At 36.7% G+C, this 18,049-nt stretch overlaps 1 protein-coding gene across 11 annotated transcripts in view; it reads left to right on the plus strand.

Moving 5' to 3' along the window:
- ADGRL2 (adhesion G protein-coupled receptor L2) overlaps positions 1-18,049 on the plus strand; it is a 218,356-nt gene that overhangs the window by 124,823 nt on the left and 75,484 nt on the right. For all 11 annotated transcript variants that reach the window (XM_081324142.1, XM_081324140.1, XM_081324146.1 and 8 more), the window contains exon 4: positions 17,148-17,257. In XM_081324142.1, the coding sequence (XP_081180268.1) occupies positions 17,148-17,257 (110 nt within the window). The remainder of the gene's footprint in view (positions 1-17,147; positions 17,258-18,049) is intronic.

The raw sequence follows: 18,049 nt of genomic DNA on the forward strand, positions 1-18,049 counted from the left end.
TTTCTCTCAATTTCTCTCCATATATATATTTCTCTCTATTTTTTTTTCTCTCTCTCTCTTACTGAAGATGTCCTCTAGGAAACAAATATCTTATGCCAAATGTTTTTAATGGCTTTTTTCAACATGATTGACACATGGGTAGAAATCCCCCCCCCAAAAAAAACTAAATTACTTTTCTGACCCAGAGTGTCCTTTACCTGTATTTCCTTCCTTGTCGACCTTTTTTTTTTTTTAAGTGCAGGTTTATCTGATGAGCTTCCTTTCAAGTGAAAACAAGGCTGCTCTTCTTCTTTCTAAAGATAAAGAATAAAAGGAAAGTCCTTCATCGATGATCATAGGATTGGAAGTTCGAATCAGGAAATCACCCATCTCACCTGATTAATCTCATCAGTACTCGGTTAATTATTTAAAAGATTTGTATGACTTCCCATCTTAAAACTCAACTCTGGCCGGCCATACAAATTAACACATAACTTGACATCCTCCTTGGAACCATATTGCAGCATTTTGGCTATATTACTTTGTGACAGTGCAGAAAAACTGATTCAGTAAAGTATACTGAAAAACATAAGACTGTTACAAATTGCACTTTTTCATGGATTTATAATCCTTCTCTTCAGTATCTTGTAAAGTAATCAGGTGATTAGGATTCGACTGAATCAGGAGTTTTCAAAATGGCAGCTGCTTCTGTTGTGGATCAAAATAGCTGTTATTTTTTAAAAAAATATTTCTCTAGGAAATGTGTCTTATATAGTCATCAACAATCTGAATTTTTTCCTCTCTCTTTTTCCTCTGTGTTTTTGATAACTTTTTTGTCCTTTTCCTGCTCCAAAAATGATTGTATTGATTGTCACATATAAGATACTAATTTGAACTAGCGTGTTTCTGGATGGATGAACATGAAAGATGTCATTGTGAATTACTGATCTCAAATATCAGACCCTTATTTTCTTTTGATTGGTCACTGGTTTTCTCTATCAGAATCTGAGAGATACTTGACAAACCTCTACTGTACATGATTATCGGAGCCAGACGCATTCTCTTAAGCATTCTTTTATGTAGAACTGGCTTCAGGTTACATCAAAGCGGATGCAGAAACACAGACGTTCTTTCTCCATGGTCATTTCAGACAGTATGTTTGTAGTTTGATGTGATGTTTGCAAAGTGTTTTCTATTTATGGTTAGTTTTTAATCCTGGTTGCATATGAACTCTTCAGGAGAAAGGACTGATGGTGGTTTATATTTGACCATGTAGTCACGTATAACAGAATCATATTTTAATAATAATTAGTACCTACATAGAATTTGAGAGTTTCAGTACTTTTCTTACCTACTTTTTCTTCAGTGTTATCACTAAATAGTGACAATTGTGTTTGAATTTTTTGATACTCCAAGCACTCTTGGAAGAAGATCAGTGGCTACTATGAAGTCAGAGACATGGATCTTTTGAAGGACATATAATGTTTTTTATTAAATTTATATGGTCCATTTGTTTCCTCCGGGAACTCAAACCAGCTTACGTGATTTGTCCCAGTCTTTTTATTGTCTGAACAACTCGGTGAGATTGGTTAGGTTGGAAAATGGCAATGGACTCAGAGCCACCCAATATATTTCATGCAACTCAGGATCTGAACCGGGATCTTCAAAGCCCTGGACTAATGTTTCCCTTATCATCCCCTACTGCAATGCATTTCCATCCAATAAGTTAGCTTCTGAGTCTTATATCTTTCCACACACAATATTTTTATTTTTTATTTATTTTAATTCCATTTATATCCCGCCCTTCTCCGAAGACTCAGGGCGGCTTACAAGCTTAGCAGTAGCCTTCATTCTATGTATATGCCTGCTTATTAGGGCTTTCACACACACACCCCAAGCGGCATTATTACAAAGTCAGCTTAATTGCCCCCAGCAATCTGGGTCCTCATTTTACCTACCTCGGAAGGATGGAAGGCTGAGTCAACCTTGAGCCTGGTGGGATGCGAACCTGCACTAATTGCAGGCAGCTGGTGTTACTTAAGGAGGCATTAGCCCACTGCTCCACCAAGGCTCAATATGTCACTTAGATTCAATAGGTTCTAATAATTGTTAGTCCAAATAATTGGCTTTTTATGTGAACAGTGAGAATTATTTATATTGGTAATGGAAAATTATGTTTCAGTGAAGGGGAATTATTGTATAAACAGAATTTTGTGTTAAGTCTTAGCTCAAGAGTTACAACTTGCTTTATCATAGGAAAGTAATTCATTCTTTTATAAGTATTTCAACATAGATAAACGATAAGTTCACTGATGGGCTATAATATTTTCTCCTCAATTGTATCACGTTCAGCTGTGGTATGGTAAAACAGTTTCTGTTTATGCTAGAGCCTTCAAATGACCAAACACCGGCTGAACAGAAAACAATGGACAGATCTAACAGTTGTATGAATTAGCAGTATATTAATTTAAAAATACTTTGAAAATAAGAGCTTTAAATTGCAAATTGGATTTTGGGCCAAACCTCAAGACTCCTGAGGGACTATAGCAAATCTAATTCCTCTCTTCCCTTCATCTTTCTATTCAACCCAGCTGCTGAATTTTGGAACTGAGACTAGTCATTTTGTACTCAATACATTTTAGAATGAACCCTTAAATTTTTTTAAAAAAAATCTACCGCTATCACTACTGTCATCTTGCTGGTTCATTTCAGCTTATCAAAACACAACCTCCTTTCCCTAATGGTTCTACTGGAGTTCAGATTCATGATTTATGTTTTTTACATTTATTATACAAAATAATAAGGCAGTACTAGCATGCATTAATTTTTGCCTAGTAGTGCATAAACACTTCACACACACATTCCAATCATAGGGTAGCTAATTATATTGCAGTCCTGATTGGTACAGTGATGAAAAGTGATTTTAAGCTTCCTGTAGTAAGGACAGCTGAGCCATTTAGCTTGCTGTCTTTCCTAAAGAGACCTCTAGTAAGCCATAATAGCTGCTGAATAGGAAATATAACCACAATTATTTTTATTCAAACACAATTTAAATATTAATCAAAGGCAATTTATGCTTGAAACTGACAGATTATTAACATCGAAAATGTATAATTAACTGCACTGGATATCATGAAGCAGAGTTAGGCAAATAACCGTGAGGTCAAATTACTCTGAAGTTTCCATTGCAGTATTTTATATAGTAAGGAACGCGGTGGCTTAGTGAGTTAGGATGCTGAGCTTGTCAATCAGAAGGTTGGCAGTTTGGCGGGTCGAATCCCGAGTGCCGCGTAACAGAGTGAGCGCCTGTTACTCGTCCCAGCTTCTGCCAACCTAGCAGTTTGAAAGCACGTTAAAAAAAATGCAAGTAGAAAAATAGGGACCACTACGGTGGGAAGGTAACAGCGTTCCGTGCGCCTTTGGTGTCTAGTCATGCCGGCCACATGACCACGGAGACGTCCTCGGACAAGCGCTGGCTCTTCGGCTTTGAAACAAAGATGAGCACCGGCCCCTAGAGTCGGAAACGACTAGCACGCATGTGCGGGGGAACCTTTGCCTTTACCTATTTTATATAGTATATGATAGTTGTGTGCAGTTTAGAGTAATGTACCTACGTGAAAACGTTAAAGCTGTCTGTACGTAGGAATTCTGTAGGAAAACATATAATAAATAGTAGTGGTACATTAAAGAAATAAATGAAGATGAGATATTAGGTGAATGAACATCATAAAAGCAGTACTTTTACTGGCTAAATTTTTGTGTTCAACTTTAAGCTACATTTTAAAAAATAGTAAAAATAAAATGCTTCCTAAGAACATCTATAAAATTGCTTTAATTCAGGGCTGGCCTATATTCAACGTTGCTGCTTATGTTGTCTCTTGAGTGTGCCTGTTAAGGTGTGATGCATATAGAAAAAAAATATGTTTGTGTTATCACCCTACTGACCCTCTTTTTTTCTCCCACAAACACAGGTCGCTAGGTGGATAGGTAATGCTGTATAAATACTGTGTATGCCAATATCTTCTAATAATTAAAAGAAGCAGTAAAAGTTTTCATTGTTTAGAATATCCTATCCTGGTCTTTTCAATTCTATTGAGTCTTTGCAGTAAATTTTGGGAAAAAAGTATCTTTAAAATACAAACTTTACATTCTTGCAACCCATCTGGCCCTGAATTAGTTACTTCTGACTACATTTTGCACTACAAAAATTGCTGAAATGCAAAGTTGTAAGGGTCCAATGTAAGAACAATAGCATGTTTCTGTGGTTCTGTTTTCAATTAATGAAATCATAATTGCCAAAGATGTTGGCCAAGGCTACTCAAAAAGTAATTCCAGGCTTGTAAGCTTCCCCTAAACACACGGAATTTGTTCATTAACAGAAAACAAAAGGGGATTCTCAGCTTTCCTGCATATGAATTTCATATTTGAACATCTTTGTCTTTGTGTACGTGCATTTCTATTGGAAAATAACAGGAAGTAAAATAAACTCAGTCTGCCTTCCTGTTGCTTAGAAAAACATTGCCAGTGTTATACATTATTTAACATGTGTACCCTGTTTATATCAGTGACATAAGAGTATGTGCTAGTTTTTCATAAGGGGACAGTTTTTCCCCGCTTCATAAAACACTGCTTTGTGCTCTCAGTCCCATGCATAGTGTTAGCGGATATTTAAAGCAGTTCTGCTTAACATTTTATAGGTCATGATCAGCTGAACCCATAAAGCAAGTTAATGCTATGGAGCTAATGTAGTTTAAGAGTAAAGTAGAGTAAATGCTTTATTCAGAGTAATAGTTTTACCTTGCTACTGAAATATGAATTGGGTATTTAAAAAAAATACTGTAAGCTCCCCATCTCAATTTTCTGTGATAACATTGTAGTGCTGCTGCAGTATTATTGTACAGATCTGTTATTTTTTTTTGAAGTTCCTGTCTCCCTTTTAAAACAATTTCATAGGAGCAGAAGATTCTTGCATTCCCACTTTATACACAATGGATACATTAACCCACATGCCAGTTTAACAGACAGTACAATTGAAAGATTGCCTACTAATACAGAAAGATGTCTCTCCAAATTCCTTCAACACATAGAAGCTAAGAATAAAAGCAAGGAAATGGAAGTATGTTGGGGCAAAGCCAAAGGTGTGTCCCCCCTTGTAATTTAATCCCTTGGCTCCCCTATACATTGAATAATACAGGAAGAGGGCTATTGTTTTCCATGAAGCTATTCTTGGGAGTTCCAGTAAATGTCTTCAGGCATTTGTTAGTGTAAGTATAGAATTGCTGAGGAACTGGCCTCCAATTCTCAGATAAAGTTTGACTGCATTTGCCTGAATGTAGTGCAATAGTCCCACAACAGGGGACCCTGTTGCTCAGAATTCTCATGTAAAATGAAATCTTCAGATGCTAGGAAACATCAAGATTGGAGGGAGACGGCACAGAGTTTGTGTCTTCATCTCGCCTTTTTAGATTTTTGAGGAAGGCCTGAAGATATCTGCAGTAACTGAACTGTGTACGAGAAGTGTATATGTGTCTTTTGTGGATGGATGGATGGACGGACAGATGGGGCAGTCCTTTCTTAATGATCACAATTGGGACCATAATCACAGTCATTGAGCAAAGCAGTCATTAGGTATGACATCATGTGACTGTTTTATTTAACAAGTGCAATTTAGGCACTGCTGGTTGCTGTCATTAAGCAATCTTGTGAGTCGTTAAGTGGATGGAATCCCAGGTAAGGAGCACGGGGTGGGGGAGAACCTGGGAGATCTGGTGCAAGCTGTGCATGAGTGTTTCTTCACTCAGTAGTTGAAGCTTCTCTGAAATGCAAGCAGAATTTGTAGGCACTGAGCAGGTCCTGTGCTGAGCTTCCCCCATCCCTCTGAGACATCCATGTACCTTACTGCGCTGTTGCTCCACTTAGGAGCTGAAAATCCTCTCTGATAAAATCAGTGAAGATTTTCAGTCCCCAACCAGGGAGACACACAACCAGCCTCCACTGGGCCTCCAGGGCTTCCTTCACCACCACCATGGGGCACTCAGTGCTCCTTACCAAGCTGCCTCTTCACTCTGGGGGTTTAAATCTTTCGTGGTTGAAAAGCCTTCTTTGATTTCAGTGTGGATTTTTCAGCCAGTGCCCAGAAACAAGAGGGAGGTCCTCACAGTAGGCGGTAGCACCTTGCAACATTCCATGCAGGTTTCCCCATTGACTTTTTGAGGAAGCCAGTGGGGAAGGTTGCAAGTGGCAATCACGGGGTACCTGCTGAACAGTTTTAAGTGAAAAAAGGTTGCCAAACACGCAGACATGCCCAGACATTTCTTTGTATTGTGAACATTATGCTCAGTGTAGTCCAAGCATGAGAAAATTGAGCTGGGCTATGTTTCATCAAGCCATAAACAAAAGCATGTTCTTGATGTTAAAGCATCTCCCTTAGTAAGTGCTTAAGACTTACTCTTCAGCACTTGTATTAGCTGCTTTCTTGCTGTGGTTTCTAGGTATACAGGGTAATCAGGTTGAACAGGCATTTAATCTAGGCCCGTGGTGGTGAACCTATGGCATGGGTGCCACAGGTGCCACGCTGAGCCCTCTCTGTGGGCACGCGTGCCATCGCCCCAGTCCTAGGCCTTCAGCTGGGCTTTATAAAACCTTTTCGCTTTAGGCCTCCAAGTTCAATCAATCAATCAATTTCAACTTCTCGCGGGGGAAAAAAAAGTTCTCGCAAAGTTGGAATTGACTGTTTGAACTTTTTAGTCCCACCCAGTCTGCTGTTACCACTGCAGCCACGCTCACCCAATTGGCCACACCCACCCAAAGGGCCACGCCCACCTGGCACCTGACATAAGTGGGTTTGGGGTTGCAGTTTGGGCACTCGGTCTCTAAAAGGTTCGCCATACTGATCTAGGCATTTTATGATTTATTTTACTATAAATCAAACTCTGTCCCCCAAATACATAGCTTGTCACGCGTTCATTTCTTTCTGTTACGTCAAACAAGCCACCATTTACCTATATCCTGCAGATAAAATGTTAACTTCTGGGGGGGGAGGTAAACTTGGGGTTAAAAAGATGGTTCCAGATCTGAAAGTTTACTTCCTGTCAAATACATCAAATTTGTTAGTCTGTATAAATGCAAAACATCTTTCTCTTTTTAACTTTCCTAGTTCCCCCCCCCCTTTGGCAACTGAGACACAATGTAAAGTTTCTTCAAAACATTCTGAATTAGAGAATAAATTAGGTAACATGCTATAAAACTAAAACAGTTCCTCTTGTTTGAGCAGGGGGCTGGACTAGAAGACCTCCAAGGTCCCTTCCAGCTCTATTCTATCCTAAATACAGATGATCAGGATTCCATTATCATGAATGCTATCAATGTTATGCATGATAAAGGAGCTCCTTCTTTTATTACTTATTCCTGTCCTGCTGTCATCCCAGCACTTATTTCAGTAGGGAAGGATTTACATCTAATACATTAGTTAGGTCAGGTTAAAGTGAACCTTTTTAATTGTGCAAACACAGACCCTCTTGTGGAGGAAGGCAATTTGAAAAAGGATTAGATTATGAGCATTTTCAGCTTAATTAAATACATGCTTAGAGTGGTGAGCTGGTGTATATTCTCATATGCTGCTTGCTTTTGATTGAAGAGGGAGAGAGTCAAAGCACTGTTTGCAGCAATTTTGTTTCTTTATTAAAAATGGACTTGTAGCTTATGAACGAATCATACTGATTCTAGCAAAATATGAATAGAAACTTGTAATGCTCCCTTCTCGAAGATTATGCTTATTTTGAAAAATAAGTTGTTGTTTTTTTAAAGAGTATTCCTGAAAGTTTTGTAAATTTTCTACTACAAACTTTCCATTACAAATTTTGTAAATTTTCCACTAATTGTGGTGAGAAACTGCTATGCCACGGATAAATAATCATTCTTTTCATGACATCCAAGTTCTCTCAAGAGAATAATATAATAACGCTCACACAATGCTTCTAGCACAAACTTCCCAAACTTAGGTTTAAATGCCAAATGACAGCAGTGGAAGTGATGTGATTAAAGGCGCTTCCTAGGGGACAGCGCTTCTGTCATTTAAGTTGTCCACATGTATGGAGAAAAAAGGTGGTAAGGAAATCAGCAGATCGAATTCCAAGGGCCTTTCCTTTGATTTTTACCCCCCCCCATTTGACATTAATACTTTTAAAGCCATAAATGGATAGTTAAGATATGCATGGAAAGAGATTACAAATTTCCGTCTAATCAGTACAAGAAAGAAAACAAAGAAGATACATATACCACTAGGAAATAATTAGGCAGATTATGATTTTAGCTTTTATATATATATATATATATATATATATATATATATATATATATATATATATATATATATATGTATATATGTATATATGTATATATGTATATATGTATATATGTATATATGTATATATGTATATATATATATATATATATATATATATATATATATATATATGTATATATGTATATATATGTATATATATGTATATATATATATATATACACATACACACACACACACACACACACACACACACACACACAATGCAGATGCTGCAGGGTCTACGAAGAAACACCCTTGCAAATGGGTTTGTCCCACTACAAAAATACACGACCAGACCAATCCCAGATTTGAATGATTGTTGAATATAAGACCCTGAGCAAGTAATTAATGGTCTAGAAAACTTAGTTATGGAAATCCAGAGCTGTGAGAGTGAAAAAAAATCTCTTCCTGGAAGGATCTTTAAGGAATAAAGTAATTAGAAGTGCCAGAGGTTTGCAATGACCGATGTAAATTTAAGCATAATTAGGAGGAGCATAGGCTGAGGATCAAAGTGCTTGGCATGCATGGTTGTCTTCATATCATCATGCTACTAATTAAATATTTAAAGGCCCCCTCCTCTCTCTCCCCTCCCTCCCCAAGGAGAGAAAAATAAGCTGCCACACAAGAATGGGTAATTTCTGCAGATAATTTACAGGTTGTAGGGGGGAGGATGCCAAGGTTTTGCAAGGTTATGTCCTATTATTCCCTATTTTTATAAGACCTGATAACAAGTTTCTTGCTAATTTAAATCTTAACTAGGACATCCCATAGCGATTTCCCATTTCCTCTGTCAGAATGGGGAGTGATAGTTTCTGTATGTGAAAACTGCAATGGAGAAACATTTTCATGAGGAATTGGCCCTAATTGACACTGGCTCCAATATATGGCAATAGATTGTAATTATCCAAGGAGAAGTTTCAAAACTCTAGGCATCCTATGAATGTTTAAATAAAGAAGTACACACACATTTATTCACTCCGTATATGTGTGATAACTGTGCCCCTACATTATGTTTCGACACGATGACCCCTTGAAATAAAGAGAGTCTCAGTGGTCTACTCTGCAAATAAATATGCTTTATTTTGCTCCTAAAATTAAGCCACTTTTATGTTGAATGTGCAATTTTGAAAACCAGGAAGTTGGGCTGGATTAATAATACTCAAGCCTAATTTGCATTAAACTGACCCAAAGGTCTTGTAAAATGGCTCAGAATTATCAAGGCATCTAACATATCAGAGGTTTTATTAACAAATTGTTGTTGCTATTTTTAAATTGCTTATTTTGCTAATTAAAAAAGATTAAAGGAGTTTTAGAGGCAGTTTCAAATTTTATTTAACATATATGCAAATCACATTATATAAAAGAACATTTGCATATTGTTAGCATTGTAAATCCTGGCTAGTAATCAGAGAATCTCTTTAAAACAAGAAAAGGGGGAGACAATCTTGACACTTTAAAATATTTAACCCTTTATGTATATTTAACTACTAAGATGCAATTTATAAACAAGTTTGGTAGCATGCAATGTTTCTTCCATGATTTACTTTTTAATCCTTTTTATATCAGTCATTAGGATATTTTAAGATAGAATCTCCCATCCAGTAAGGGGCAGCTCCTGATTATTTCATAGAAATACCCACATCATTTTAGTCTATGGAAGTTCTCAGTCATACAGGTCATGGTTTTCCCGAAGGTGCTTTTTCAAAAGGCAGCTGGACTTCCTTAGTTTTTCCTTGAAGACTTTTCACTTTTCATCAAAGAAGCTTCTTCACTTCTGGCCAGAACTGAAAAAGCACCTTTGGTGCCACATCATTTTTATTGGCAAAAATATAGAGATTGTCAAAATTTCCATACTGGAATATTGTTTTGAGCCCTGGTTGGTACCAGATAGTTTAAATGGTTCCCATTTAAGTACTAACTAAATCTGACTCTGCTTAGCTTTTGAAGATCAGCCCAGATTAGCTAGTTATTCTTATTGCTATACATAAGAAAGCTTGTTTGAAATTAGCAATCATATTGTTGTTGTTAGCTGCGAAGTCGTGTCTGACCCATCGCAACCCCATGGACAACGTTCCTCCAGGCCTTCCTGTCCTCTACCATCTTCTGGAGTCCATTTAAGCTCATACCTACTGCTTCAGTGACTCCATCCAGCCACCTCATTCTCTGTCGTCCCCTTCTTCTCTTGCCCTCAACCTTTGCCAACATTAGGCTCTTCTCCAGTGAGTCCTTCCATCTCATTAGGTGGCCAAAGTATTCAACTTCAGGATCTGGCCTTCTAAAGAGCAGTCAGGGTTGATGTCTTCTAGGACTGACCGGTTTGATCGCCTTGCAGTCCAAGGGACTTGCAGGAGTCTTCTCCAGCACCATAGTTCAAAGGCCTCAATTCTTTGGCGCTCAGCCTTTCTTATGGTCCAACTTTCACTGCCATAGATTGCAATTGGGAAGACCATAGCTTTGACTATACGCACTTTTGTTGGCAAGGTGATGTCTCTGCTTTTTAGTGTGCTGTCTAGATTTGCCATGGCTTTCCTCCCCAGGAGCAAGCGTCTTTTAATTTATTGGCTACAGTCCCCATCTGCAGTGATCTTGGAGCCCAGGAAAATAAAATCTTTCACTACCTCCATTTCTTCCCCATCTATTTGCCAGGAATTGAGAGGGCCGGATGCCATGATCTTGGTTTTCTTAATGTTAAGTTTCAAGGTATTCACATTAACTATTCAGTATTTCTACAGTAAGTAGACAATATTTTTCTCCAAATATTAGCAGTACAGTGCTTATCAAATTGGTCATATTTAAAGGACTGTAGAATATGATGCTCAACTCTCCTTAATAATAGGCAATATATTTCAGAGTAATAGATATCTGATAGCTTTACATTTAGAGTGGAAATGCACAGGAAAGCTAACCAAATAGTTTTCTGAGAAAGTCCAGGGAGAACAGATATAGCTTTGCACTTAGGAATTTAACTTTCCTATTTTAGATCATAAGACATTTTTCATTGCTTGAGGATTTCATCTTTTTAATTACTTTATTTAAGAATTTATAGGCCTTTCTTCAAAACCAAAAGTTTTCCAGAGTGGCTTATAACATATTTTGAAAACCAGTATCTAACATTTTAAACGAATAAGTATAACATAAAACTCAGAAAAGCATGCAAATGTGTAATATACAAACAATTAAACAGATAATTAAAATGATTACTAGGCAGCCGAGATGAGTTGAATTAAATGCTTCTATTCAAGCATAAATAGAGAGTTAATATTAAAAATCCTGAAATAATAAAAACTTTGCTTGGAGTTAAAAACACAATAAAGTAGGAAACAGACTTTCCTTATTAGAAAGAAGAGAATTGCCAATAAGAAGGCACATTTGTGAATAACCACCAGCCATAAGAGAACATTGCACCCAGAGTATAATTTACACAGGACTAGAGAAATAAATATTCTTTTTTCTCTTTACATACTAGGCTAGTTTGTTTTATTTCATTTTCATTCAATTTGTAATACATAAATTGATTTATTATTGTAAGCCATTTTGTGCCTATAGGAAAGCATGTTTGAAATCTATTCAGTACCTGCTCTATGGAAGATCTGGAAGGCTATGAACACTTGGCTTTCCTCCTAGACATGAGAGCCAAAATGTTAATGGAAACCAATAAGTGTGTGTTCATATTATGGGTTAGGCAGTACATTGATTATTTTGAATTGTATTGTTTGCTTGTAGGAGTTTTACCATATTGTTTTGTGTATTAGTTGTTGGCCATTTAGAGTTACCTGTTTAAGATGGGCATCCGTATTGTGAAATAAATAAATGACATTTATTACATCTAATTACAGTCAGACAGGCTAAGCAAGTAGCATCTACATGAGGCTCAGTAAGGAACTCAACTATGCCAGTGGCATAATGAAGCTGTAAAGTTGTAACTTTTAGTTGCAGCCAATATTCTGTTGTATTTTTTAGAAGCAGAAATTAGATCAAGCTTGAATCAAAAGGTGCCTTTCTTAAATGGAAAGGCACTTTTAGAGTGACCTCTTGTTTTCTGTTCATTGCCTCATTCAGCTGTTGCCTAATCCTTTGATATGTTTGCACACCCTTCAAAGTATCCTCTGATAGTTTCAAGTAACTGATCCAGGCACCACTGCTTTCAGTCGCATTTGCTAAAACTTCACTAATTGTGTAGCTTTGTAAAATTTTGTTTAATGGATCATGTCCTTTAGTTTCTACTTGTAGAAAATTCATAGGGTTCTTGTGTTTCAGTAGGCAGTTACCAATTTACTTTCAAGTTAATTTGTTCCCCTTTATTGATTTTGAGAGTAAGGAAAACAGAAAAAGATTGTTGTATTTATAGTACATTTCAGAATATCTGCCACAAGCATTACTTATTACATTAATTATGACAAATGATCATTACCGTGCAACATCTCCTATGTTATATTAATTGCACTACATTTAGTTTCCTTATGTTTATTTAGTAATTAATAATGTCCAATAAATCATTAGCTATTAAACAATTAAAGAAACTATGCATCTGTGTTTTCCCTGGTGTACTGAAAATGATTGGCTTTTATACAGATGCTATTTTTTTCACTATTAACTTTTCCATGATGTTTCAGGCAACGAGTATCTGTGTGTATTTGCATAAACAAAGCATGTGTGTTTACATATGTGCAGGCCCAGCCACCATCAAGCATCTCAAGCATTCCCAGGAGGGCTAGATTCCCTATTCTATGGCAGTTTTATATATTTGTAAGTCAGATGTATTAAAATTAAAATGGGATGTAGTCACATGTGTTTTGATGCTTCTTTTTGCCATATGCAGAAATAACTGCTATACGAATTTTGTTGATTCTTTGAAAGAGCACAATGCTATGAACTGTCTGAATAGGGTGAGACCCGCTAGCATCTGTCGCTGTCAGGTTAAATATGGGATAACTGCATAAAACTGCACCCCATATTAAAAATGTGTTCAACAACTTCTGAAACCATAGTAGATTTGTAAGAAAACCATTTTTAGAAAGTTCAGTGTATTACAGCATTACGAACGTGGTCAGCACTGTTCAACACTGTTCGAGTCTAGACGTACTAATGCACATTTTAGTCTTATAAACCTGACTTCCATTGAGAGAAAACGGAGGTATACGTTCCACACCTTTGAAATGAAGCTGGTACAATTTATATCAGATTTGCTTCTAGGTATCTTAAGACCATTCCTCTAAGAGGTCCCAGCTGGAAGCGATCGTGAATTTAGAATTCCAACTATCCGTTAGAATTAGCTTTGTTTCTATCGCCTCCAGGTTGCCTATGCCCTGTGATCTATAACAAACTCAGTTTGTACATTCAGTCTTAATTCAGTTAGTCCTAGTATATTAGCCTTGTCGTTTACACCCAGATCTTCATTTTAATACTGGAGTATTTGTTCAAGACTATAGATCTTGCATTTTTAATCTTCCCTAGAACAGTGGTGAATAATGGCCCCTGGCAGGAGATAATGAAATTTTTCTTAATTTATATTTTAAAGTGGAAGCCTCAATTGAAAATGGCATCCGATGGCCTGGAGACATAGCTCTGGTGCATGTTTCAGGGGAGCTATAATAATAATGCTGTGCCAATGGTGACGGGAAATGATAGGACAGTGAAGAAGTAATTTAAGGAAGAAAAGGGAATGTACCAAAGCTTTATTGTAGCATATCTAATGATCTGCAAAAGATTCCCAGTGGCTTTTGGAGCATGACAGGAGAAACTAATGTTATCTTGCCAAAACAGAAGTCTCCGCTTAATCATCAGAGCAAGACCATTGATTAAAACACCTCACCCAGATAGATTGCTCCTGGAATCTCATCTCCATGCTTTTCTCTTGGTAAAATGTAATAATGAGCATATGATAATCAAAAGAAGGACGAAAGCAATTTGTTGGGAATTGTACTGAAATAATGGCAAGAATGCAAACGAATTAGAATGGAAACAAAGAGCATTTTTAAACCCAAGCACAGATGGGACAGACTTCCAGAGTGATAAATGAAAAGTGGCAAATGCAGGAGCAGCGGAAATATGTAACAGCAGCCTCTTCTCCTTGTTTTTTATTTCATTTTTTTTTTGTCTTAAGAGATTTTTCTTCAGCTATTTTGTGAAGAATCAGACCTGTGTGTTTGAAACAGTTAATTAGATGGCAACCTTTGATTTCAAAAATTTCTCAGTGCCATGAAGCCCTGGTTTTTCTGAGTGTTTCAAAAAGTTAAAAATACCACATGACAGGAAAAAAAATGTACATACCTTAAATTATAACTAATCTATAAAATGGATGTGTTAGAAGTATCTTGGCTGTTCTTTATACATAAGGATTGTTCTTACGTTTTGAGAAACCTTCAGATTTTTTTTTTAGAGTGTGGTGGAGATGTGCTAACGTTTTTCAGGAACAGTTTTCATACATTGACTGTCTTTGGTGTTGCAGTGTTCACATTATAATTTCCTATTTCTTCCACCCCAAGAATTCTCAGTCTATGCATCTGTATCTATAGAACTAGCAATATATGAAATACTGGCCTGGGAATGCATCAATTTGATAAAATTTAGCTACAAGCCTTCCAAAGCCCATGTTCCATCTTATGATATTGTAGAAAGGTGATTGACATCCTAAGTAAGAGATAACTGCTAACTGGCTCAAATTATTTGTTTATATTTACCCAGACTTCTGTGCTGTGCTGCTAAACTTCTATAGGCCATGGGCAGTTTACAAAAGGCCAGAACATAGGATTTAAAAACATTGGATATATAAAACATTGGATATATATATATATATATATGTATGTATGTATGTATGTATGTATGTATGTATGTATGTATATGTATATATATGTATATATATGTATGTATGTATGTTGTTAAGACATTCTATAAAAATGTAACAGCTAACCATCGGGTACATTTGTAAGGAAATTATGAGGGGTGGCTGTCAGTTTATTGTAGGAAACTGCTGAATACACCTTGTCTGGTTTACAGTAGTAGACCTCAACCAACAGGCAGCTATCGTTGTAGGAATGAGACAATCAGCCTAACATCTATAACAGGTTTTATGGGGTTTTTTTTTAATCCGTTCCGCAAAAAATATGTATCTTTTTTTCCCCTTCTGAATGTTAAAACTAGGTTCTTTTCAGGAGCTAATTACTAAAAACAAGGGGAGATGTCTGATGTATCATTTAGTAACAACACTGAAGTTATTCTGAAATGCTGCAATTAAGCTCACTTTAATATTCATTTAGCAAACATGAATTTAAAACATGGCTTGATCTTACACCTGTTTTTTTGGAAGACAGATGTCAGAAACCCTCCAACTCTCCAGCATAAGATAAATGTCTTCCACTTATGCAAGGGTATTCAATAGTATGGGAAGTGCTAGTAATGCAGTAGTTTGATATATGGCTGGAGTCAAAGGCTAGACTATTATTTTAAGATCTGGCTGCCTTTCCTTCAGTTTACTGACAAACAGAACTTACCCAGGAGAGCAGCCAAACTTCCTTTGTTTTAGTTACCAAACTGTTCCTGGCCTTTTTGTGTGGCTCTTTCCTTTGACTTCACAATGAAACACTGAAGGTTGTTTTGCTGAACTTAGTTTTTATTCTAAGTTTTGACAAGTATCACTTCATTTCTATTCAAAATTAAAGTTCACTTTGAAACACCAAGTCTTTTTATATTGTATCTGTCTACAGGCTGCCATACTTCTCTAAATAGCAGATTCTGATTAGCATGGTCATCATGGCTTGATTTTTTGTAAAGTTTTCTTTGCGCTGGGAGGTGAATGTTGAGGGAGGATATGACTTGAATAAAATGCCAGTTTAGAGAAATGCCTTATAGATCAGGGGTCCCCCGGTCCATGGACCGGTACCAGACCACGGTATGCCAGCAAGCAGTCCACACAAACAAACAAAGCCCCATCCATGGAATGCAGGCAGCACACAAAACCACGCCCCCTCCCGTCCACGGAAAAATCTCTCCACTTAACCAGTCCCTGGTGCCCAAAAGGTTGGGGACCTCTGTTATAGATGGACATCTTCAGTAAAGTTGGTCCAGTATGAAATCTGGTATCTTTTTTAATGTTCACGCTTGCTTTCTTTTATGATTTTTAATACTGCACACTTTTTAAAAATACCCTGATTTTCTAAAGTTTTCAATCTACTTTTTTATTTTACAGTTTTGTTTAGAGCTGATTAAATCATTTGTTAGTTTATATTACCATAGTATTTTATGTTGAGTGTAACCCACTTGGAAATTTGCCAATAATATTGATGATGGCACAGTGCTTGTCACACCTCCACAATCCCATCAAGGGTACTGTATTATTTCTGTCTTTAAATCTTTGGCCCTTCAGATGCAGAGCACAGCTGTTGAAAAATGTCCAGCTCTAAACAATAAGTATAACTATTTAAATTGTGCTGCTTTCCAAAAAAATATTGCTATTAATAATTGTAATGTCTGAAAATTCATTAATTGTTAAAAAAAATTGAGTTCAAAATGTAGAGTAATACTTTCACCATCAAAAAAGCAAACAAACAACATAGACTTTTGAAAAAAGGTCTGTAATTATCTGTTGTTACCTGAATTCTTAGTCGCAATTGCTGTAAATCGACATTTCATTATACGCTGAACATTGAAAATTCATTGAATTAATTAAGTATTCACATTTCTTCTACTTTCTGGGGAAACATGCACGCTATAATCCATTGCATCTGACAAGTCTTAAACTATAGAGGGTTATAGAAATTACCACCAGAAGATAAAAAAAAAGAGTTATTCTAAATTTTCTCTGTTGACATTTTCTCTCCTGTGACAGGTGCAACAACAGAACTCAATGTATAGTAGTGACTGGGTCTGATGTGTTTCCTGATCCTTGTCCCGGAACATATAAATACCTCGAAGTCCAATATGAATGTGTCCCTTACAGTAAGTATGCTTTTTCTTCTTCTTCTTCCTCCCTTTCTCTAGCGTTCACAATTGATGCTGGAGCCATACTGATGGAGAAACGAAGCACATGTTTATGGCCTGAGAACCATTTTGCATGCTGAACACTTGCAGGCTAGGATCTCCAATTAGCTTCACAAAGTATGGAAAGGAGCCATGGTGTGATGCTGGCCAAGTGTCTGTCTGTGTTCTTAAGTGTTTGGCTTTTAAGGCTACTAGAGTTGCTTTTTTTTCCCCTCAGAAAAAGAAACTTGAATTAGCTATTCAAAAGAGTCAATAGGAATTTGTACTTACGCCCAGTACCAGTTCTTGACAAATTGGCTTGGCTTGCAGTTCTGTAAAGAAACTACTGACTTTACTATTAGTTTTGAAAGGACTACCTGCTGTGGTAATTTTGGCTCATGCATTGGAGCGTGCCATGGAAGTATCTGGGAATAACATCCTGGGTATTACTAGATTTAGCACGATTCATTTTACCCCCAGCTTAAATATCATGATCCTTGGTCAAAAATACATCTATAATAATCCATATTCATCCTTTTCCCCCCAGCAAAAATCCATACTTTAAAAGCTACATGTCTACTCCTTTATGTAAGGCTAAGTGATAGAGCTGTGTGCAAAGGGTCAAGTATCCCTGATCAAATTCTGTTTCACTGAATCCATAAGTGAACAGTGAACAGAAGCTCACATAATCACTACACTGTACAAAATTAAGTACAGTAACTTTTTCAAATTTTAGATATTTTATCAGTCTGAAGACAATCTAAACCATGC

Source organism: Vipera berus, assembly GCF_964194415.1.
Source record: "Vipera berus genome assembly, chromosome: 3".
NCBI lineage: Eukaryota > Metazoa > Chordata > Lepidosauria > Squamata > Viperidae > Vipera > Vipera berus.